The sequence below is a fragment of the Episyrphus balteatus genome, chromosome 1, assembly GCF_945859705.1.
Source record: "Episyrphus balteatus chromosome 1, idEpiBalt1.1, whole genome shotgun sequence".
NCBI lineage: Eukaryota > Metazoa > Arthropoda > Insecta > Diptera > Syrphidae > Episyrphus > Episyrphus balteatus.
The window spans coordinates 23,248,050-23,273,267 of NC_079134.1; the positions used below are offsets into that span (position 1 = coordinate 23,248,050).

General features: G+C 30.5%; 2 protein-coding genes across 4 annotated transcripts in view; one reads left to right on the forward strand and one right to left on the reverse strand.

Annotated features, from left to right (window-relative positions):
• The window catches only part of LOC129907843 (putative mediator of RNA polymerase II transcription subunit 29), a 51,210-nt gene extending 41,611 nt beyond the window's left edge, over window positions 1-9,599 (forward strand). The window contains exons 1-6 of one of the 3 annotated variants that reach the window (XM_055984246.1): window positions 28-439; window positions 7,521-7,823; window positions 7,887-8,130; window positions 8,194-8,320; window positions 8,384-8,518; window positions 8,584-9,598. In XM_055984246.1, coding sequence (XP_055840221.1) covers window positions 427-439; window positions 7,521-7,823; window positions 7,887-8,130; window positions 8,194-8,320; window positions 8,384-8,518; window positions 8,584-9,276 — 1,515 coding nt within the window. In that variant the 5' untranslated portion in view covers window positions 28-426 and the 3' untranslated portion in view covers window positions 9,277-9,598. Of the gene's footprint in view, window positions 1-27; window positions 932-7,520; window positions 7,824-7,886; window positions 8,131-8,193; window positions 8,321-8,383; window positions 8,519-8,583 lie in introns of those variants that run through there. The other 2 variants (XM_055984245.1, XM_055984244.1) reach the window with 2 other exon arrangements.
• A 2,600-nt stretch (window positions 9,600-12,199) lies between these two features.
• LOC129907840 (protein hook) lies at window positions 12,200-22,071 on the reverse strand. The gene is made up of 11 exons (XM_055984237.1): window positions 21,789-22,071; window positions 21,290-21,720; window positions 15,570-15,851; window positions 15,208-15,459; window positions 14,956-15,142; window positions 13,261-13,379; window positions 13,071-13,189; window positions 12,960-13,012; window positions 12,715-12,891; window positions 12,553-12,655; window positions 12,200-12,481 (listed from the first exon to the last, which is right to left on the reverse strand). The coding sequence occupies exons 1-11, from the start codon at window positions 21,937-21,939 to the stop codon at window positions 12,346-12,348; spliced, it is 2,010 nt and encodes a 669-aa protein (XP_055840212.1). The 5' UTR covers window positions 21,940-22,071; the 3' UTR covers window positions 12,200-12,345.
• Window positions 22,072-25,218: the final 3,147 nt, after the last annotated feature.

The following is a 25,218-nucleotide window of genomic DNA, read 5'->3' on the forward strand; positions in this document are numbered from 1 at the left end:
TGTGTAGAGCTATATCATGTGGGAGAAAGTGTGTTGGCTGGCAGCACCAGTAGCAGTAGCAGCAGCAGCAGCAGTGTGGCAAAGGCAGCAATGGCTGTGGCAGTCGTCCTCGTCGTGTGGTAGTCGTAGTATAGAAAAGGTTCGACATAGAGAGGAGTCACATGCCGGAGGACGACTAAAGGCAAAGGCACACAACACACCAGGCATTCACAGTAGTTAGTGTTGGAGCTTTTCACAGTCATCCTCGTCTCGTTGAAGTCGTTTTTCGTTTCGTTTCGTTCGTTTTCGTGCTCGTGGTTGTTGTCGTCGTAGTCGACATCGTTGTAGTCATCCTTATAGTCGTCGTTGTTGTCCTCGTCAGTGTCGGTGTCGGCTCTTTTTAGCAGGATAATGTTTCACTGATTTCGATTCGGTTTAGTTCAAAGGATGACTTCTTGCGGTAAGGAAGTGTTTCGGGCTTGGCTCCTCCGTGATTCTGTTGATTACTGGTTGTAGTTGTAGTAGCGAACGAGTTTGATGATACACTTTATATATCTCTACTCTCTTTCTCTGACTTTGTGAATCTGAATAATACACATTAGGTGGTGGTGGATTTAAGTTTTGTTTTTGTTATTTTTATTTTTGTTTGTTGTTTTCACGTGAAATAACGCACTCTTGAAATCGAACCTTAACCGTTTTTGGACATTAAACACATTCAAAAAATGAAACTCTGTCTGTTGATGATTGTCGGGAATTATGTGTTGTTGTTTTGATGTTTTAAGAGATTTGTTATTTTGAAGAAAATAATTAATGATTGTGGTGCATTTAAATAAACATAATAAACATCTAAGTTTAGTGATTTGAAACAAAAAAAAAATATATTAGAACTTGATATAAAAAAAAATGACTGCAAAACGCGAAAAGGATTACGCTAAAAATAAATCAACTACTGGTAAACAAATTTTTATTAAAAAAATGCAACCCCCTCTCTCTACTACCCCTTTAGCAAATAATACAATTGCAGAAATGTTATCATATTTTTGATGATGATTATTCAATGAATGCATCATCGCAGTCTAGGGGCTAGAAATGTACCATACCCATACTCATTTAACGGATATTTATCCACTTTGACATTTTGTTGATAATATCGTCATCGTCGTATCTCTGGGACAGCGTGAGCGACTAGTGTTGCTGCAGTTGAAATATATTTTTCAACAAAGTCCTTCGTGCGTCGTTTAGCCTGTTTAATCGCTATAAATTGGGAGTGTGAGCGTTTTGCAACCTTATCAGGGGTTTAAAAATAGTGCAACTATTTTTTTGTTAAAGTAAAGTTTTTTAGTGTTTTTTTTTTTTTTTTTTTTTTTTTTGAAGATGGGAGTGGGAGAAACGGTGGTGTTGTTGTTAGTATTTTTAGTCAGTGTCACAAATTTGCCGTGAAATTCACAGATTAGAATTTTTAAACTATTCGATACGGTGACCATCTGTTAGAAAATCCATGCCAAACTTTTAAAAACAATTAAAATGGATAGGTATTAAAAACCTCTTCGTTTTTAAACACCTATTTTTGAGAAATTATGTTCAAAAGCTTTGTGTAGTTTTGAGAAGATCCTGTAAACCTCTAAGAAGTTGATTTGAACCTCTTGAAATTTGAAAAAGTGGATTTATTTGCAACCAAATTCTTGAACAGTCAATACCTCGAAAGCTCAAGTGCCAAAAAAAACTAAGAACTAGAAAATATAAAAGCTATCATCAAATCTTTGATTCAGAAAGTCTTAAATCTTAATACCCCAGAATCCCGCATCAAAAAGTTCGTTAAACCCAAAATCCGGAAAATTTTAATCCTAATCCTCAACGAATTGTACAAAGGTTTGCAAATCGAAATAAAGATGGTGACCTAAGGGTTTCTGAGCTATCGGTTTTCACGATTAAGGGGTTTGGCATTCAAATTTAATTTCGGGTATCTCGTACTTAGATTTTATTTGATTAATAAAACTATTCTCAAATGTTGCGAAGAGGGTATTAAATTGAAACCTTAAGTTCAAAAAACCCGAAATTCCAAAACCGAAATCACAAATTCACTAAAATCCAAAATCCGACAAACCTTATACCACAAAAATTTAATAACATGCACAACCGTTTGCAAATCGAAATATATTTTATTTACGGGACCTTGAGGTTTATAAGCTATCTATTTTCCTGATTAAGGGTTTTTTTTTATTTTCCTTTGGGTTTTCCGGATTTAGAGTTCGTGCGATTTATAAAACTATCATCAAATATTTTGAAGAGTGTATTAAGTTGAAATCTTGGGTTCAATAATTCCGAATCACCTAAAACCCAGAATACTAAAAATAGAAAATCCAGAAAATGTAATCATCAAAACTTACATAAAATGAAAAATGCTTGTTTTTGGTATCGGTTTTCGTGGTTATGAATTATGTACGAGTATTTGTGTTTTGGGGTTTAATTTGCCTTGTTTTTGCGGTTTTGAGATTTTTACGGGTTTTCTGGATGAAGAGCTTATTAAGAAGAAAATTTGGACATAATTGTCCCTAAAAGTTTTCTTTTATCGCTCACCGTTTAGAAATAGCAGCACTTGTAATTTTCATATACAATTTAAATACAAAATTGCATACTTTTGGGGTGCATATAGACGTTTTAAGTTCTGTAATGTCTAAACATTGAGAGATGAAAGAAAATTTTAACGGACAGTAATGTAAAATTAAATCAGTTAAAACTTTGAGAACATTTTTTTTTGTCTTAAACCTGCTATTTTTGTGACCTTTGACTCCCTAAACGTTGCTAGCTGATGATGACGTCAGAAACTTCAAAACTTTCCCCAAAATGAAAACAACCTTAATACCACTATATATTTAAAAAAAATCAGCCTGTTACTAATTTATGTCCTTCCTCTGACATTTTTTTGTCTATTCTTACTAGCTTAAACAGGCCTTTCTAAAAACACTATTTTAAAAACAAAAAATAATTGAAAAATATGGTCACCTTACAACAATGTTATATTATATTATACGCTCTATTGGCAAAAGAGATAAGGGCGGCGCACAATTTTTATGCAATGGGATTAACGTACGTGTTATGGATATTTATCTATTATTATTCCAGGAATGTTTTTATTTTTGCATTTTAAAGCGTTCGCTTATCGGGCTTTTTGTTTTTTTCCTTTGTTTTTTTTTTTTTATTTGTTCATTTCAAGGCTCATTTGAGAGAGTGGATATTGTGTTTGCCAAACTGTGATGATTTGATATAATTGGTAGATTTTAACTTTCATATAACTTATAAGCCTGTTTTAATGAAGGTCGTTTTAGGATTGATTAATATTTTTTCCGAAGAATATTTGGTGGTGTTTTTCTATTTATACTGTTCAAGGATATTTTTTACATCATTTTCAGAGAATTTTATAATTCCGACGGCAAATCACAATTTTTTTTTTTTTCAAATGAAAAATTTGCTATAAACACTAGTTTTCAGATAAGGTGTTTTAACTATAACTAATTTCTAAAGATTAAAAGATTAAAGAAGGTTTATTTTCCACCATTTTAATTGAAGAGAAAATTTTCTTAAAACTAAAATGAAAATAGATAATAGAAAATAGAATACAACGGAAAAAACACAACAAGAACCAATGTCATTTTAGTACGTTTTGAGTTTTACTTAATTAATGTTTATCTCGGTTTGGAAAAAAATTGTCAGAAGATGCGATAATAGCAGTTAATTGTGCCAAGCATCACTAGTATTGTTTTGGTTCAAAACGTTATCTATAGCAAATGCACCTCAAATGTCTTTTGTCAATCTTGACCGTAAACTTCGCATTTTTACTTGTTTTCAAAATATTTCAAAACACAATATTTGTGTTTTGTGATTTTGTGTTGTTTTTCTACCAACTAACATGTGTTGTGAAGCACTAATTGTTAAAATGGTATTAATATTAATCCCTTAAAACATATGGAAACTCTTCGTTCTCTTTCCATAAATTTAAATATAATGAAATAATATTACACGTTTCATGCGGTTTAAAAAATAGTCTCCATCTCTGGTTGGGGATGAGTTCTGCATCCTGCCACAGTATCTTGGTAACTTCTTTACAATATAATCATCTGTCAGAATCAACAGTTTTTCCAAAAAAAAAAAACAATATTTGAATAAATTTTTCCGCAGAATGTTTTATGTTTATGATATTTTTCCTTCAGGTTATTCCACAAATAGTATTTGAAATAGAATTTCATGTTACTGCTTACTTTCGTGTGCTGAAAAATGGTGTTCAATCTTTTAATATTGCTTTAAACTCTATTCGTGTTTTCGTGAGACTTCAAAGTGAAAATATAACGCAGAGTCAAAAAACAAAATCTTACTGGGTATCACTTCACCTTTTTTTTTGAGTATTTAGGGATAAATGAATTGGAACTAATTGAAACTATGGAACATCCATAGTGTTTTAAAATCATATTGGCTTTGAGAAATTTTTGAGAAAAAAAATTGGCTTTGCTTTGCTTTCTATGTACTGTGCGTAGTTTTATGATTCTCTTCATATATTTTTGAAATTCTGAAGTAACTAACTAATATAAGGGGTAAGAAAAAATATTCACGTTTAATGGTTTAAGACCATTTGAAAATTATTTATGTACTGTAACACTGCCGGTGAAAAGATTAACACCACATTAAATAAAATTGGAAAATGAAATTAAATTAAAAAGAATTAGTGGTTGTTTGGTATGATTAAGTGAATATTAGGGTGATTAATAAAATCCGCAACAGCTTTTTACATCTTTATATTATTTCCTTTGAACTATAGTCATCGTGCAGATATGGTTAAGACGTTTCTATAAAGGAAATGGATTTTTATAAACAAAAACCTCAGTTCTAAGACTGTAAATCAAGTCTTTTCATAATTACACTGGTCAACAAAGTTTTTGCCACAAGAACCAAAATATACTTTTCTAGTAGTTTTTGGGGTGCTGAATCCGAATCTGAAGTCAGAAAAATTTGATTGGCCTCCGTTTTTGAAATATTACCGTTAGAAAATATCAAAAAACGTCATTTTGGCTGTTTTCGAGGTTATGTTTTTATGTGGGGTAATTCATTATGAATAAATTTGTAACGGTATATATAAGAACTGGTTTTATTCTTTCAAAAAAACGTTTAGATCTTTCCGATATCTCTTTTACTACCCGAGATATTTAAAATTTAAATAGCGGTCTTTGAATCAGAAACAACACTGGGCAACCAAATTAAACTTTTTTTTGCCACAAGAACCAAAATATACTTTTCTGAAGGTTTTTGGGTTGCTGAACTCGAATCCACAATCAGAAAAATTCTATTAGCCTTCGTTCTTGAAATATTACCGTTATAAAATGCAAAAAAAAAGTTTTTTTTTTTTAAAGGTTATATTTCAAGCACGGAGGCTAATAGAATTTTTCCGATTACGGATTTGAGTTCACCAACTCGAAAACCTTCAGAAAAGTATATTTTGGTTCTTGTGGCAAAAATTCTGTGACCAGTGACTTAAACTTTAGATTAAGTTTAGTTTCTCTTTGGCCTATTAACTGAAACTTAAGATATCTCGAGCAATAAAAGAGATATCGGAAAAATTTAAACAGTTTTTGAAAGAAGAATATCTGTTCTTATAATAACCGTTACAAAATTTGTTTATAATAAATCACCCCATATAAAAACAGAACCTCGAAAACAGCCAAAATGACGTTTTTTAGCATCTTATAACGGTAATATTTCAAAAACGAAGGCCAATCAAATTTTTCTGATTTCAGATTCGGATTCAGCACCCCAAAATCTACTAGATAAATATATTTTGGTTCTTGTGGCAAAAAAAAAAGTTAAATTTTGTTTACCAGTGTTATTAGACCGAAGTTTAGTCGTCCCATATCCAGTGCATTGTATAAATGAAAAATCAAGTGTTTCTCAAAATAAAAAAAAACTAGTTTTTTTCAAAAACGGCTCTAATGATTTTGATTACAAAAAACAACGCTGCATAAGTTGACAATGAGCTATCAAAGAAGAAATAAGAGGAATGTGGACAAAAACGGATCTTCTTTTACAAGACAGACTTTAGTTTTCAAGAGCTACAAACAAAGTATCTTATCTGGAGGCATATTATTATATTTAGAATTACCTGCATCTTTGAAAAAAAAAAAATAAAAAAGTTTATAGTGCAAAATTTAGTAAATTGCTAAAGCCATTTAGAAAGTTCCTAAGATAAAAATTCGTATGCTTTATGGCTTAGTAAATTACTAAAATGGCTTTAGCAATTTACTTAATCGTTGAAAATTTTGCGCCAATTCATTAAAATTCACTGCTCAGAAAGGTTTGGAATGAATAAACAAAACTATACTTTTCTGACGGTGTGCTGAAACCTGAACTTGCATAAATCCAAAACAGAAATATTCTATAACTGTGCTATTTTTTAGATTTCTAAAACATTTTCTTATACATATCAAACAATTTTCAGTTTCTCAGATTTCATTGGAAATATAGATTACATAGCAAAACTTTAAAACTATACAATGTACATACATACATACATATTATGTTTCGTTTGATCTGAGAAACAGTCCTTAGCTCACGTTTTTGATATATTGGCTTAGAAAAAGGCAAACAAAAAACGTTTTTTGACTTTTTTTAAGGTTGTGCTGTGATGTCAAGTCACTTGTTTCTGCATACATGTTTTGTTTCTATAAGAACTGTTTTTCTTTTTTCAAAATCTATATAAATATATTGCGATTTGCGATATCTCTTCTATTATATGTATGTGTTTTGACTTAATGTACTCGTTCTTTTTGTTGCCCAGTATTATTAATCTAACAAAATTTCAAAAATTAATTTCTCAATTTGGAAAATATGTTGGTTCAAAATCAATTTAGTAAAATTTTCAAAATGTTGATATAGCTGGTAGAGTTTATTTTCGGTAGAAAAATTACAATTTTCCTTTAAAAAAATCACAAAAAACTTTATTGGTAGTAAACAAATTTGAAAAAAAAAACAAATCCTTTCTGTAGTTAAGTCTTGAATCCTAGATATTTAAGAGACCGGTAGACTGAAGGCGGTATTTAACTTTCATGTAAATAGGCAAAACAAATTTTGAGTTCTAAGGGAAAAAGAGCACAACATTATTTCTCAAATCAACTTTTATAAAAAAAAAAAAGTTAAAACGATTGACAATCAATCGTTTTATTATATATATATCTATAAAGAAAAATTTTGTGTCCTTAAGCCGGATTGTGGGCATAAGGTTCTAAAACCTGATCATACAAATTTGATTTACGGGTTTCTAAAAGAGAAACCAGAAAAAATTTTAGTTTTCAAATCACAAAACATGATAACAAAAATTTCAGATCTTAATCTTAGTATAATATTTTCGAAAAAAAAACATTGTTTCTCATAAATAATGTACACCCTTCAAACTCTCGCTACTATCCCTAAACACAAACATATTACTTCAAATTCCATTAACAAATATTAATCACCCTTACTAAACAAAATTCATTTTTTTTTTTTATTTTAATTTAAAGGCTTAGGAGTAACCCAACCCAGCGCATTGCTGAATTCAAAAACAATCGGTCTAGTTACATCAACCCAAAATGTAAGCTCTAGTCAAGAAGTAACAAAACGCACTAACAAACCACTAATGGAGAAACGCCGCAGAGCACGTATTAACCAAAGTTTAGCTATTCTTAAGGCTCTCATACTTGAGTCGACAAAAGCGAATGCCAAAAGTACAGATGGACAAACCAAACATACAAAATTAGAAAAGGCTGATATATTAGAGCTAACAGTACGACATTTTCAGCGACATAGAAATCTTGATGATCCAAGTAAGTTCTATAAGAAAACCATATCAAAATCCTTATGCAGATTCAATATGATTAATATTTCAGCTATAAATAAATATCGAGCAGGATATACAGATTGTGCAAGAGAAGTTGCAAGATATCTTGCAACACCAGAACCACCACCTCTTCCAAATCTACCATCTTTATCCGACCCAGGATCAAAAGCTCGTCTACTACGTCATTTGGATCAGTGTATTGCTGAAATCGATGTAGAAATATGCCCACATACAACAGCATATGCTGATAGTCCTTCGAGTAGTTGTTTTGAAATCAATTGCGCCAAGAAACCGTAAGTCTTGAAAAAACTTTATTTTTGAAATAAGTGTTTACTTAAATGTATCCTAAATTATAGACAAGATGAAAACTCTTTAGACTACAGTAGTCAGGATTCGAATCCTTTGGATTTCAGCAAGGCAACCAGGGTTAACATTACAGCTCATACGATATCTTCGACATCAACTGAGCATGTTAACAATCAGGTAGGTTAACATTACTCCGCAAAGTCTTGAAATCAATTGAAAAGTAAAATCCTTAAATTCAAGGACGAAAATAACAACCGTGGCCAAGAAATGGATGTAACAGACAACAACTTGGATAGTCTTAGACTACCAATGGCAACATCTTCAGGAATGATTGAAGTCAATCCTGGACTAAGTCCTGGTGATATTCGAAATAAGGTAAACACTTTTTTAAAAATTTAACCCTAAGGACATCAAACTTAATACAAAAACCCTTTTAATAGCCCTGTAATCTTGATGCATACAAAAACCTCAAAGTAAATGACACAAGTAACGTGCTGGTATTACCACCACATTATATGCAACTTGCTGCTGCATTGGGCCTCAGCACTCAACCTATTGTCGATCCAATTGCAACTCGAACCGACTTTGAGCGGCTTATTGAATTAAACAGAAATCAATCGACGTCGTCGACGATTGTCAGTGACAAATTGGACAACTATGACAAATGTCCAATGGATCTACCACCCAGGGATGAGGCTAGTGTTGTTGCAACCTCCTCAAATACGGTTGCAATGATTCCAGCTACTTCCCTAATGGCTTCCAGCTCACCCAGACATAGTCCAATAATTGAACATCAGCTGGAACAGCAGCAGCAGCAGCATCAACATCAGCAGCAACAACACCAGCAGCAGCAACATCAACAGCAGCAGCCACTACAAGTACACATCGGACAATCAACCTCATTGGAAATTGATGTTGACATTGAAAAACCCTCAGTGACCCCGCCTGTGATGATATCGACAAAATCAATAAACGTCGAAGATGGCGACAGTGATATAAACATGGAGAGTTCGGATCAGAATCAAAATAATCAAAACTACCTTAATCGACAGGAGGGTGGTGTTGGTGGTGGGTTTGGAATGTTTGCTGGTGAATCGAGGCAGATGGACGATAATATGTGGCGTCCTTGGTAAAGAAACAAATTCTGTCAGGACATAAAATATGTAAAAAAGAAGAAAAAAAAATGATCTCTAGAAAAAGAGATTTAACTTAAATTAACAAAAAAAAAATATAAATCTTTGTTGTTGTATTTCAGCTTTTTGAGTTACTCTTATACAAATTTATTATACATTAAACTGTGCCAATGGAGTGTGCTAGTCATCTCTTTATATGTAAAATTGATACTTTTTTTTCGTTCCCCAGAACCGAAATAAGAAATAAAACAAAAAAAATAATACAATTAAACCTTATCCACCGTCTATAAAAAAAGCATTTAGCGTCATTTAAATTAAGTGTGTAAATTTTTTATATTGTTTTTAAAGTTTTTTTTTTTTATTTATTTATATTATTTGTTATGTTATTGTTATTATAGATTCATTATTTTTATTATCCAAACTTAAACAAAAAAAAAATTAAAGCTTAAAATAAAATCTAAGCTATAACAAAATATAGAGGCTTCTAATTTATTTTGAAATTTATTATTATTATTAATTAGATAGCTATTTCATTCTGTGAAAAAAAAAATAAATTATTAATTGTTAGATATTTATTTGAAATAATAGTATAATGAGGAAAATAAAACAAAAAATAAAGAGAATTTAAAAGAAATTAAATGAAAAAAACATTTACTGAAAATAAGAAATATTATAAAATATATATAAATATGCTGCAATATGCGTATCAATAAAGAAAAATTATTTCTTAAGAAAAAATTGTTTTTATTTATATCTTTGGGTGTTTCAACGGGCATAAATTTGTATATAGATAATGTGTTATTGAGTATGGGTACTGTGTGTTCTGAGTATTTTAAGCATTTGTTTCTGTTGTGTATGTGTTGTGTATGTGTTGTGTATGTGTTGTGTATGTGTTGTGTATGTGTTGTGTATGTGTTGTGTATGTGTTGTGTATGTGTTGTGTATGTGTTGTGTATGTGTTGTGTATGTGTTGTGTATGTGTTGTGTATGTGTTGTGTATGTGTTGTGTATGTGTTGTGTATGTGTTGTGTATGTGTTGTGTATGTGTTGTGTATGTGTTGTGTATGTGTTGTGTATGTGTTGCATATGTGTTGTGTATGTGTTGTGTATGTGTTGTGTATGTGTTGTGTATGTGTTGTGTATGTGTTGTGTATGTGTTGCATATGTGTTGTGTATGTGTTGTGTATGTGTTGTGTATGTGTTGTGTATGTGTTTTGTATAAGTTGTATGTTATTATTCCTCAGCGAAATACGTAGAGAACAAAATTAACGAGCAACTAAGGTTAAAAAAAAGTAACTTCAAATGGAATAATTGTACCAATTTAACAGTAAAAAATATTCAAAAAGGCATGAGCCATTGCTATTGCTATTGTTAAGTACTGTTGGGCTACTTTTCTTTAGAATTAGGAGGCGCGTAATTGTTATATATTTTTTTTTTATGAATTCTTTTAAACGCAAATTCACGTATCTGCATTTTCATTTCTTTGATGCTTTTATGTTATATTTTCGAATTTTCAGAAAAGGTTGGGAAACATCTTGTTTCTAAGCAATATTAAATATTTGTGCATTCAAAACCTTCAATATTTAATATAGAGGTACCAATAAAAAAAAAAGAGTATTTTTATTCCATCAAAATAAGACACATGCTTTTAGATACGTCAATTCAAGTAGACAGAGCAGTATTAATCATTATCATTACACTTTTTCCATGAAAAAAGGTTACACATACACCCTAGTGATCTATTTGGATATTAGTATTATGTATGTAACTTGTAACATGCTTTATGTTCTCTTTAGACTGATGTATTAAATGAACACATATTGTAAAAAACTGTTGTTTGAGTAAATAATCAACATAGTATTTCAATAAAAATTATTAAAACAGTATTAAAATTAATTAGGAGAATAGAATATTTTTTGGTACTTTTGATAAAACCATGTTAGTAGAACTTCAGATAAAAAGAAAATCGTTTTGAAACTTGATCCTTTGATTTTTTTTTAGCAAAAACAAATTATGATAAACATTTACACTTGCATCGTTAAAACAATCGCTAGAAGAAAATGATAATTTTTTCTTTTACCAACCTTTGACATGGTATTTCTGAATTTGATAGTCATTTCAATGCATTGACGGTTTATTTTAACAACTGTCCCATTGATTTAAACATTTGCTTCATTTCGATAAATTATACTTTCTGATTATAAAATAATAAAATTTGAGAAAATGACCAAAATGGAAAACGTTGTTTTTCTCAAAAACTGCTCTAACGATTTCGATTCAAAAATACGTTTACTGGAGAAAATAAAATCCAACTTTTAAATTAAAAAAAAAGGTTTTTGCTATATGTGTTTGACCAATTCTTTGGTTTTTGATCTGTTACTAATGGTATCTGACATAGAACCGTTTTCTTTATTTTTGCCTTTCTCGTTAAAGATTAAACCAATTTCTGCTATTTTTGTGACGAAAACGTTTTAATTTTTTTTTTATTGTTCCATTTCTGTTCCACCACTGAATGCTGGTGTTTTTGCATTTGCTTGTACCAGGAGTTTTTAGGCCTACCCTTCTTTTTACTTCATGTTGGAACATTGTAAGATATTGCCTTTTTGACGGGGTTCTCAGAATCTCTATGGCAATACCAACAGAGTCGGTCGTGTTCATGAATACTCCATAGTATCTATCTCTCACGAAATAAATCTCCTGCGCTGCACTCTGTTTAAGAAAGGACAAACACAAAATCAAGACGAATCCCGTTTGTAACTCTTTTCAGTATCTTTTTTTTTCACATTCCATAAAAAATAAAAACACAATCTTTTTTAAAATGTGTAAATATAATAATATATATATATTTTAGTATAATAATATCCGATTTAATACATATGAGTGGGAAAAAAGCCTACTATGTAACCTAATGTGATGATTTTTTTTTTGTTTTGTTTTTAAATATAAATAGGAAAAACTAACTTGCAAACAAAAAATAATAGGAAAACACTTTGTTTTCTTAATAATAATAATAATTGTAACAATATAGAATAATATTTTATATAGGTTAGTATGCCATGCAGAAGTATGTTATTTGGATTTGAATGTGTTGGTCTGAGATTTTCGAGGGGCTGACTGTCTCTGTCTAGCTAGAAAAGTTTGTCCTTGACCCATAAGCATGGCAAGTTTTGTATCAACTGCATCACGTTGTGCATTGACTCCAAGTCTATCGAAAAAAAAAAATAAATATAAATAATTTTTGCTAAGTTTAGTTTGAAGATGAAGATGTTATGTTACCTATAGAAGGCTGTTGTCATAAGTTGTTCTTCCATAGTACTCATGCCAGTTTTGCTTTCTGTTTCGGTTTCTTGAGGTTTCTCTAAACCAATATTTTCGATAACTGAAATTTAATCAAATAAAATTTTAATATCTTGTCTAAATTTAAAAAGTTTTGCTTACCACTAGCTATTCTTGGATCAAGGTTTTTAATAACTTCCTTTGCCTTTTCCACACATTTTCTATACTTTGCATCGAATGCTAATAGTTCCTGTTCTCTTGCCGATACCGTGCTCTCTAATTTAGTAATCTTTGCTTGTAAAGCAGTATTCTTTTGCAACGAATCTTCCAATTGGTAGGCTTAAATAATAATAAAGAATTATTGCAATTTAAAAAAAAAAAAAACACAAAGAAAACACTTGTATTACTCTTTTGTTCGTTGAGTTCAATAAGCTGCTTAAGGTGTTTATCCATTTCACCACTAAAACATACAAAAAGAACATTATTAAGTTATTTAAAAAGAATAAGAAAATGTTTACCCCTTTGCATTAGGATCAATTTTGGTGGATGCTAATTTTAATGAAAGAACTTCCTCATTTGCAGATTTGAGTTGTTCCCTGAGATTATCGTTGCGCTTGTTTGCATCATCAAGTAATTGCTAAAAAAAGAATATTTGTATGTTTTTAATAAATTCGTTCAAATTAAAAATTGTTTAGAATTTGTGTTTACCGCTAAAGCTGTTTGTCCACCTTGACCTTCTCGTAAGGCCTTGTTTTCGGCTTCCAGACGTTCGATTTTCTCAATCAGAGCAGGTGATTGAAGTTCCTTGGACATTGTATTGCCACTTTCTGAATGAAATTATCAAGTTTAAGTTTTAAGGTTTCTTTTAAGTCATCTCAATACACACAAATAAATTTAAAATAAAAACAAAACTTTAAAAAAATCAAAATAAAGACTTATGATTCGTTTTGCTTGACGGAGGAGTTAAAAGCAAATAGTGAAATAAAACATAGAGCTATAAGATCGCGAAACTCGAAAAAAACTCAGGTCAGGAGCAGGATGCAAATAATTAACCCCAAAATAGTTCTCCTAACAGATAAGACCATTGCGAAATATAGTCAGGTTTAATAATTTATTGAAAAATTTACATATTCGGACTTTTGTTACGCATTCAAGCATAGGCATATAAAAAGCGTTTCAACCGAGTTCTTACCTTTGGAGTCGTTATAGGATCTTGTTCTTCATGTTGGAGACATTTGCCTATTTTTAGATCCCGGCCACTCCAACTGACATACGAAGTTCGTGTTTGCACGTGGAATGTAAGGGTTTTATAAACCAAGAGCCGACTGCTCATTTTTGGTTTGGACGTGTAACCAAAGTGTCAAAACTCTGTTTTATAGGTCATTTTCAGTTCTGTTTTTGGAGGCAAGTTTGCTCAGACAAAAATCCAAATATGTATAATACTTAATTTCCGTATTTTCGGAACGACTAGAAATATATGCCAAGAAATTCTGGTAAGATACAGTAAAAATTAAAAAACCTATGATCGCTTTTTACTAACTCACACAAGTCAGAGCTTCAAACAATCGTGAAATATTTGTTAATATAAGTAAAGCAATACCCTTTACTCAAATCCACTCAATAACCGAAACAAAAATGCAGTCGAAACAATGAATTACAAAAATGTAACTGGCTTTAGTAGGCGACTAGTTTTTTTTTACAAACACACATTTCTTTATTACAAGAGCGAGCCCCAAATAACTTCTAATGTTAAAATTGCGCTCAAAGTACTAACATTTTTGTAAAATTGGATTTCTATTACGTCCATTAAGCTTTATTTTGCGGAGAAAAGTCTCCAGTACTATTAAGATGGGTTAAAGAAATAGCATCGTTGGAAGGAGAGTGTAGACTTACAAAGAGACATTCAATACAAATTGAATGTACTTTTCAAGTCACCCTCATAAAGTTTCGAGTCTTTAAGAACAAATCGATTTATTTATTTTGCAACAATAACAATCTTGTTTGCCTGACGTCAACATAAACATACCAATGCCAAAACAAAACAAAAACATTGATGACCTTTGTCATTTGTTATCATTTTGTCTCAAATGCAATTCGCAATTCTCAACGGTGCTATATAATTATATACTGTACCAACAACAGAAATGACATCATGGCTAATTCTTTATCAGCAACAAAAAGTTTCATGTGACTTCAAATGTAATTCTGAAACATTCCAGTGGGGGTGTTTGAGTTCAACTATAATTTTTAATTGCTCCGTGTGAAAAAAACGTAAATGTTTGAAGTAGAAAATTTTTCAGAACAAGTTCTTTTGTGAAGGTGAACTCTAAGCAAAATTTGAATGAAGACGCGAAAAGTCTTCATTCATTGAGTGCCAAAAAATACCAACATATCAGCAATTACCTTTTCTTTTTGACAACTCTCCACACTTCAATTCATCAACAGCTTCTCTCAAATTATCTCTTTCCTTCAACAAACTCTCTTTAGCTCTTTGCAATGCACTCAAATTACTCTCCAAGTTCTTATTAGTAAATTCTAATTTGTCATTTTTGCTCAATTCAATATCAAGCTTTTTATGAAGCTCTTGAATCTAAAAAAAAAATAAAGAGAAAAAATTGATTAGTTAAATTCATTGAATTATGTATTATTTCCTACCTCTTTTTTATAAAGCTCAACTTGCCCTTTAACTGTTGCAAACTTTTTAGCATCTTCTTCAAAAGCAGCATTTTGTTGCAAATACTCTGCACTACGATCTTCAAGCATTTTAATTTGTTTCTTCAAATCGTTATGATCTTCTAATTTCTTCTTGTACGTAATTAATTGAGTTTCATAAACTTTTAGTTTGTCATTCGATTCACGAAGAATATCAAGTTCATCCTTCAACTGTGACAATTCTGTTGTATTTTGCTAGAAAATAGAAAAAACAAAATCAATCGATGCATAAATATTGATTGTGGAAAAAGTGACAAAAAAAAATATTTTTAGTATTTTCATTTCAAAGTAATTCAATTAGTTACCGTAAGTTCTTCAATTTTTTGCTGCAAGGTAGTTAGTTCTTTTTCCTGTTGCTGGGTTTTTATTTTCAAGTCTTCTCGAGCGGTTTCCGATTGAAGAAGCTCTTCTTTTAGGAGCTCCATTTGACGACGTAGTTCGTTGTAGCGAGCTGATCCCGGTTGCATTGGTCCAAGGGATGTACCATCTTCCCCAATGGTCGAGGGGTTTTCATGTTTTTCCATTTCAAGTTGCAGCTTTGTAAGCTCTTGTTGGACGAGGGTTTTCTCTTCAACTAGTAGTAGTATCTTAAATGGAAATTACATTGATTAATGAAATATTTCTCGATGAAACGTTAGACGGTGAGATAACAATAGAGGAAATAGAAGCTGTATTGAAAAAAACCGAAAAATGGAAAGGCACCTGGTGAAGATGGGATTGCGTACGAGTTCTATATACAATTTACTCACACATACATTAATAAAATAAGAGAACCTTTCTATAAAATCTTCTTAAATGCTGACATCCACTCCTCTTTCAAAAAGACCGTAATTTTTCCAATACACTAAAAGGGTGTTTTAACAAACATATTCTGCGGTATACTAGTAAATACTGGAAAAATGAGTTGAAAGAAAAAAAGTTGTCGGATTTATAAAAAACTTTCCAGCAATTGGCCAGATCTTCACTCTTCATCAATCATAAAAGCATTCATTATTTGTGGACTTCAAAGTGGCTTTTGACCTCGTAAATAGAAGTGAACTTTTCTAAAAACAATCACAATTGGGTCTATCCTCAAGATTTTTGAAAATAATCAAAGAGATGTATATTGGAACTAATGCAAAAGTACGGGATGACAAGATATTTTCAAATTGTTCCGGAACATTTACTGGAGTCAAACACTCAGTGCCTTATTATTTTCACTCTTCATAAATGACATAGAGGAAGACTTACTTTGAGGAATACAATTTTGAAATTCTGTGATAAATGTGCTTTTATACGCTGATGACCTTGTTCTGTTGTCGGAATCACCAGAAAACCTGCATATGATCATAAATCACTTAGCAAATTACTGTGAAAAATGGATTATGTGTATTAATACAGACAAGTTGAATGTTATGATCTTTTCACGCTTTTCACAGAACCATAGTGGAAATAGATGGCACTTTAATGGAAATCTTTTGGAAATATCCAAAGAAATTAATTTTTTTTTTTAATTTGTTGAATTTGTCATGGCAAATTGTCTTTTCAAACAACAGAATACAAATTTCAGCCATATATAAAATACTTGATGCAGTTGTCAAATCGACTCTTTGCTACGCTTTTAAGATCTGGGGTCCAGATGAGTACGAAGGGATCAATAAATATCAAAGGAATTTTTTGAGAAAATTTTTCAACTTACCGCAAAGTACACTAATTTATGCAATATATCTAAAACTAACTTATGCAATATATCTGGAATACCAAACCTTATCACTAGCACACTTATGTACGTCACAGGCTGATTATATTTTTAAAACTTGTACCTGCCAGGAGGATACACTGTCACAGAAAATGCTTCTGTACGCACTGAGAAATAAGGATTGGTGGTTGAGAATAGAGTACCATACTCTCAGCTCAAATCTATAATCTTAACTAACGAAACTACTTTCATGATGAACTAAGCTATAAGAACATTTCTTTTATTTTTAAGGCAAGATTTATACTTCTAAGTCTAAATTGTAGACCGTATAACGGGAGCTTCAATCAATTTTGTACGTTATACAGTTTATTTATTTATCAACAGAACTAAATTTCTAGTTATTTATGTCGAATTCGTATGAACAAAAAAAAATCGAATTAATTTAAAAAAATCAATTTAAATTTACAAGAAACAAATTGTTATTCTTATTATTGTAGATATTGAATAATTTAAACATTCATAATTGATACGATAGCTTGAAATATCTATGCTCTCCGGTATATACCTTAAGTTTCTTTGAGGAATATTAAAGATAATACTAGACAGAAGGTGCAGAGTCTATTTTACAGTTGATTATTTTTACAATGAACACGAAACATAGATAGGAAGGTTTGTTCTCAAGACTAGGTACGTCAATAAGTCTAAATCTGTTCTCGTAAGGTGGGAGCTAATAAGGATTATTCCAAACTAGTCCTCTGCGCAAATTTAATGTCGAATTCCTTTCAAGCAGTCGCTACTAAAATCTCTACTAAATTAAAAAAGGAAGCGATTTCTTTTGGTGAATGTATTTGTATCCAAGTGACCGATGAACAACATAAGAATATACACAAATTCAAAGTAAGAACAAAATACCGTAAAATTTGTTTATTTTGTTCACTAAAAATAATTTAATTTTTTTTTTTTTACAAAATTCTAGTTTGGTTTGACGTTTTGCATTTGGCAAAATTGTAGGGTATGTGAAAATGTGTGTAAATCTGTCTCAAAAAAGAGATTTAAAAAGGATCGATTCTTCGGGAAAATGTAGCGAATTTGTTTTTCATTGGAATTCATTTAAGGAAAAAGTAGCGACTGCAGATCGAATTTTTGGCTGTTTGGAATTCGACATAAGGAATCGCCTTTGTACCTGTTCAAGCCTATTTTAATGGCATGGTGACCAAACCTGACAGAAATATTCTAAAATGGGACGAACAAAAGATATAAACATCTGTTTTGTAACGTAAGGATCGGAAAATTGTTTTGACTCTCTCTTTATCCAACCAAGAATAGAATTGGCTTAGTTGGTAATGAAGTTAATATGCTGAATAAATTCGAATCAAATGTCACACCGAGAACAGATATATAATTTTCACGAGATATAAATGTATCGTTAAACACATAATTAAACGAAATAAAAGAAAACATTCTTGTAAAACATATGGTTTTTTATTTATCGACGTTAAGAAACAATGAGTTACGTGTACACCAGTCAAAAAACGAATTAAGGTCACATTGTAGTTCTTCACAATTACGAGAATTTGAAATAGTTTTGAAGATTGTCACATCGCACAGTGGGACGAATGTATGGAAAAATCGGCATTTCTAATATCTTGTGTTTAAGTGATTAAAACTACGCAAAGTTGCATTAAGACGTCTATTTACACCTAAATCTATGAATTAAACATGAAAACCAGATAAATGGAAACGTTTTACCAAGGAAATTCATTTTTATTTAATTAAAAGAGTTGAGCAGCTAACTTTTTTTAAAGGATTTTCTTTTTATTATTATTTATTCTCTTCTTTTAGGTAATTTTAATTTATGCAAAATAGAACTTATAATAGAATAGATATAAAAATAGATATAAAAACATAATAATTTGAATATTCAAACAAAAAAGAAAATAACAAAATAAAGAAACAAAACTTTTTATTCAGTGTCGATTTCGGAAGTATAACTAAAGTCGTCCGGGTTAAATTCTAGGTTAAAACTAAGATCTGTATAATTTTTTGAAGAATATTGGTATACATCTCGATCATAATTTGATATATGTGAACTTTTTGACCAGAAATTTGACAACTGCTTAGCAATTTTGCATTTTTATAGACTTTGATCCCATCATTTTTGAATAGACCGGTAAAATGTTATAAATAATATTGGTTTAAGGAGCATTATTTTTTTTTAACTGATGTTATCACTTACGTAATCATGTATAGCTTTAGTTATATTTAGATTAGAATTCAGCCATTATTCGTTAGCGCTCATGAACCTATTGAGTCTTCTAGAAGACTGCTCCATCTTCTACTTTACCTTGAGGCAATAAAATTTAGTAACTTCCTGTATTTGAGCTTCTACCTCTTCTGTTGACTCCTCTAAGCCAAGAAGTTGTTGAATTTTTAAACACAAGTTATAAAATTTTCTGTTCTCGGACTATCCAGTCAAGTTTTTAATTTTTGGCCATTTTTGATATAGGGGGTTGAACCTAAAAAACGCGACTATAAGTACTTGGGGCAAATTTTTCTTGATTCATTTAAAGGACACTTTCCTGAGTATAAAACCATAAAAACCCCAGAGAGCCTTTTAGGTGTAAAAAAGAAAATCTAACTCAAAGTAAAAAAAATTTGTATTTCTACCAACACTTGGAAAATCACGAATAAAAACAAAACCCAACAAAACAAAAATTTGTTTGTACCTAGTTAAATAAAATATTAATTTATATACCTTGATGAGTGCTATTATCCATTATTAAATTAATTTTTTACCGCACAAAAAATTTTGGGAATAAGGCAAATTACAACCTGATTTTTCAGCACCAACAAAAAATTAAACTAGACAATGTTTAGCGCTCTATAACTTTTGCACTAATTGGACAATGCAAATAATTTTGATGCAGTTAGAACCTAAATATATTTGGGATGACATACCAATCGATTTTGTTATTTATTGCTATGGGTCTGTGCATCGTCAGCATAAATTAAACATTTGGATCTTGGAGTATTTTAAAACAGATGGCAAGTCGTTTATAAATAAAATGAAAGAATGGGACCCAAATGACAACCCTGTGAAATTCCAGAATTGATCTTGAATTTGTTTGATACGCAACCATTAAACAGTATAGAGTAGGCTCTATGGAATAAATAAGATTTTATCAATCTCACAAAGCAATCGCTAAATTTTAAGTAAAGGAGGATAAGCGTGTAACCAATATTTAATCAACAGAGGCTAGTGTTTTTTGTAAAAAATACATTAACCATGCAAATTTTGAACGAATGTAACTGGAAGATTTAGCATCTAGGCAACTTTGTAAAAGGAAAAGCTATAATCTAAGTATAGATTCTTACTAATGAAAGAAAGCGTATTATCGAAAAATGCAATTTATTTATAAAATTGCTAAGTAGGCTGACGATTATCATTTATCAATTCATAAAATTGTAAATCTGTGTATATAAGAATATAAATAAATTAATTTGTTATTTCGCGACCTTAGAACAACAGGGTTCTAAGTACACCTAAGTGTGTTTTAAGAAAAACGCTTCTGAATATTCAAACACCTTTATACCGTCACTGTGTATGAAAAGTTTGATTTTTTGTTTACAATTCGATGAGTTTATAAAAAATCTTCAAGATTTTAGCTTAAAAACTTAATAAAAACACATTTTTAACCCTTAAATTTGACTTTAAAAAACCGTATAGGACTTTGTTGCTCAACGATGAGACAGTTAAATTTAGAACAATAAGGTTCTATGTACAGTTTTTGTTCATGTGACCTTAGTTGTTCGATATTGAAGACTTGGAATGCGTTGAAATAAAAAAATTTAAATAATTTATTTCTTTTTGTTTAAGAGTGGTGGATTACGGCAATTATTTATAGTTTTGAGAATAAATTCTATTTCAAAATAATAAACAAAGTTCAGTTGCTCAGCATTCAATTTTTTCGTCTAAACATGTAACAAAGTTCTAACTGCAACGTTGTTTGAAGTTAGAACCCTATTGCTCTCAAATCAAATCGAAAAAGAGGCAGATATAACTCTGTATCTCTGGATATTTTGTGAAACAAAGTTCTAAGTGGAAGTTAGAACCTTATTGTTTAAATCTCAAATGAAAATTGTGCAGATAGAACTCTGTAGCCCAGCTTATCTTCGAAACGGAAAGAGATAGAGCAAAATAGATAGCGGGAATCGAAAGAGCACCACGATTTTACCTAGATTTGATATATAACTCATTTTTTTCAAAATTGTCGGTTAAAACCTTGTTGTTCTGAGGTCGCGATTTTCTTACTTACTTTGATTTAGGAAATTTCTATCTATAATTACCTTCTTTTCCGCCTCAAAACACTTTTGCGCCAAAGCATCTCGTTCCTCTTGCAATAGTTTAAAATCAAAATTAACCATTGCAATTGAATTCCTCGATGGTGATGAGCCCTGCAGCGTCGACTCTAAATCTTGTAGTGCCCGCATAATATTCTGTTGGAGTGATTCCTCCAATTCCATTATTTGTGTGATGTAATCTTGTTTATCAGCACAATTTACAGCACAACCCAGAATCAATTGCAAAAGACGCTCCAGCTCAATCATATCAGATTTCTCTGCAATTTTCTGTGCATCTGGGCGGGGATAGTCAGATAAAGTATAATTCAATACATCGGTATAGTAATCATAAATGCCCTCAATAACTTTCTTCATATTGCTCATTTTTAAACGCCAATTGGAACCAACATCTGATCGGACTTTCGATAGCCATGATTCTATTTTCCATCAAATTGTAAAGTAAAGTTTATATATTTTGTATGAATTTAAAAAACAAATTAAATACCTGGAAAAGATTCGGGAGAAAATTGATTTAAAGATTGTGCTAATGCTACGCCATCACTCAATTGTTCTGCATTGCTATGAGGGGCTTTTAGATTTAACGTCTTAAACCATTCTATTAAGCTTTTACACATTTCAATTTTTTCACCTTCCATTATTGGATAGTTTAATGAACAAAATAAAAATATAAAATATTTATTTATAATGAAAAATGGATTCGATATTTTATTAACAAAAAGAGTGAAAAAGAAAATCAAGAAAAAGTTTTCCCCCGCAAAATATAATTTTCAGTATTTTTTTTTTTTTTTTGTATGGACAACAATGCAAAATGTCAATTTATTTTTTATATATATGAGTCAGATGACAGATCGAGGAATGAATTATAAAGGTGATAACAGAAGTGTGGCTGTGGATGATTGTTTGGTCGATTGTAAACGGTAATGAACCGGTTCAAAAAAAAAGTATCAAAAAACAAACAAAAGTACCAATGATTTTAGAAAACAATTGTAATTAAAAATTCACTTATATAATTTATAAATTAAAAACACTTATTACAAATCGTAAGGTTTTTGTATGTACAAAATACAAACTCGTAGTTTTGATATTGTGAAGATTTTGTTACAATGACGAAGGAAACAAATGTAGTGTAGAGGAATTCGCGATTATCGATCAAACAACTTTGATGTATTTCCTCTTTTTCAATATGGGTAAGGTCAAGAAAAATGATACATATACTTTTTTGTAGAACAGTAGAAGCAAAAAGTAATGTTTAAATTTAAATTTCGTAAATAACCGTAGCAATTTACAATTTTGCTTTTATAAAGCCATAACTACAATGACCTAAAAAGTGAAAAAGTGGGAAATTTACAAAAGTAAATTTTTTTTATTTCTTTCTATGGCTATTTGTTTTTGAAAAAAACTACAAAAATTGTTTTTGAAACCAAAAAATAAGCATTCTGCATCATTATTTTTAATTTTGTAGTGGAAAAAACTGTCAGAAATTGAACCGCCATCAACTTAGCAGCACTTAGTGGGGATTTTCAAAAATTTTTATGCAAATAATTAGGTGAGAATTAGGTGAAATTTAGTGAATCAATTTTACAATTTGGTGAATCATAGTTTAAAAGTTATTAACAAATTACGTAAGGCGTAAAGTTAGCAGCACTTGGTCATGAAATTCAAAAAAAATTTCTCCATAATTCAGTGTCAATTTAGTGAATCGTATTTCATCAGTTTCATAATTTGGTGAATCATAGTTTATTAAATAATAACTAAAATAGAAAAATTAACAAACGTGACGTAACGTAAAAAAAGCATTTGTTAATCATGGACACAAACCTCACGAATGAGAATGGCAGAGTTAAACACACCAAAACTGAACCTAAATTCAGATTTTTTCACATTGAACGCACTTAATATAAATGTATACTATGACAATGCGTTCAGGTGACGTTTTTCATTTACAAGATACACTTTGATTTGAAAATTTCCAATGCGAGTTACAACAAAAATGCTATTTTATAATACAAAAAAAGTTTGTTTACATCTTCACTAGCCCAGAACTAACATTCAGTGGAAGTTACTCACAAGAAAGATTTTGTTTTTTTTTTCGCATGAGTCTTGGACACTGATCTGTCTTGGAACATTTTTGAACTTCCGCAGATGATTACTTCAAAAGTATGATTCACCAAATTCTGAAATTTGGAACATTTATTCAGAAAAAGACCACAAGCATTTTGGTACAAAATTCATAATTTGGTGAATCTTAATTCAAGAGTTACATGCGATTTTCTTTTTTTCGCGTGCGTCTTGGAACATTTTTGAACTTCCGCAGATGATTACTTCAAAAGTATGATTCACCAAATTCTGAAATTTGGAACATTTATTCAGAAAAAGACCACAAGCATTTTGGTACATAATTCATAATTTGGTGAATCTTAATTCAAGAGTTACATGCGATTTTGTCTTGGAACACGATACATGTGTCCAAAGGTATACAAATAGCTGTGTTCCTTTGGCCTTAATACTATGTTTCCACCCAAGCTAAATCCGAGATTTAGCTAAGTAGATTTAGAATAAATCTCGAGATTTATTTTAAATCTACTTCGCTAAATCTCAGATTTGGCTTCAGCTAACCTAAGGGCCGGTTTGTTGACACTCGATTATCTTTAATCAAGGATTATTCCAGTTGATAATCGTAAATTTCGTTTGTTCACAAAAATTTTTATCAAAGAATCAATGATTTGAGCAGTTAATTTGAGATTTTGTTAATCATCCAATTTTGCTCGATTAGGTCTATTAAATCAAGGATTAACTGGAATTCAGTTTGTTCATACTTGATATTCTTAGAGCCATTTTCTTCACTAAAAGTTAAACTCAAGTTGAGGATTTTTATCCTCAATTTGTTGTTGAGGATTTTTATCCTCAACTTGTGATTTTGTTTTTCTTCAATCATAGTTGACATTTTCAACTTTTGATTCTCAACTCTCAAGTTCATCAACTTCAGATTTTCTCAACTTGAGAAATAATAGAAGTTGAGAGAGCAAACTTGAGATTTTACATTAAAATGTCATATTTTTTTCTTTTTATTTCCTTTTAAAGCATTTAATTTGATGAAAAATGAAATGCCTATCCGTTTACAAGAACAATTAACTTAAAATTTAGGATTTAATTAAAATAAATGAAAAAAAAATGGCTCCAAAAAGATTTATAAAAAGAAAAATATCCAAGTATATTAACAATTACATTCAAATCACTTTTTGTTGCACTTCAAAGTTAATTAATGAGGATGTGCAACAGATTCTCCAATTGAAGAGAGATAAAGAATTTATCAATAAATAAATCATACACAAGACCCGCCGATTTTTTTATATTACTTCAAAATGTTTGCTATCACACGTCACGCGGCACACACACATTTTTAAAATAAATTCATTTGTTTAAAAATCATTTTACCACTCGAAAAACAAAATTTAACGATGTGAAATACAGATTTTTAATTATTTTTAAAACAAAGCTGACATTTTGAACACAAAGATTCCATTCAAATGACACATAAATTGCTTTTCAAATATAAACTGTCACAAATATCCTAAGGATATTTTTTTTAAACTGAGAGTTGGCCAACTTCTGTTTTCTAAACTCGAGAGTTGAGAAAAAAATGTGAAGAAAACAAATGTTCAACTTGTGTTTGAACTCTCTAGTTGAAGTCAACTCTCAAGTTCACCAACTCTGAAGTTTGCTTCAAGTTGAGCAATAGTGAAGAAAATGGGCCTTACAAAGTTAGCCGGTTATTTTCCGACACTTCTTCAAGTCAATACGTCATTGAATTCTTAAAATCAATAAGACATACACTGTTGGCCAAAACAAATGAAAATTATAGAATAAAAAATTTTGATATACATATGTATATGTATTTATTTTAAATTAATTCA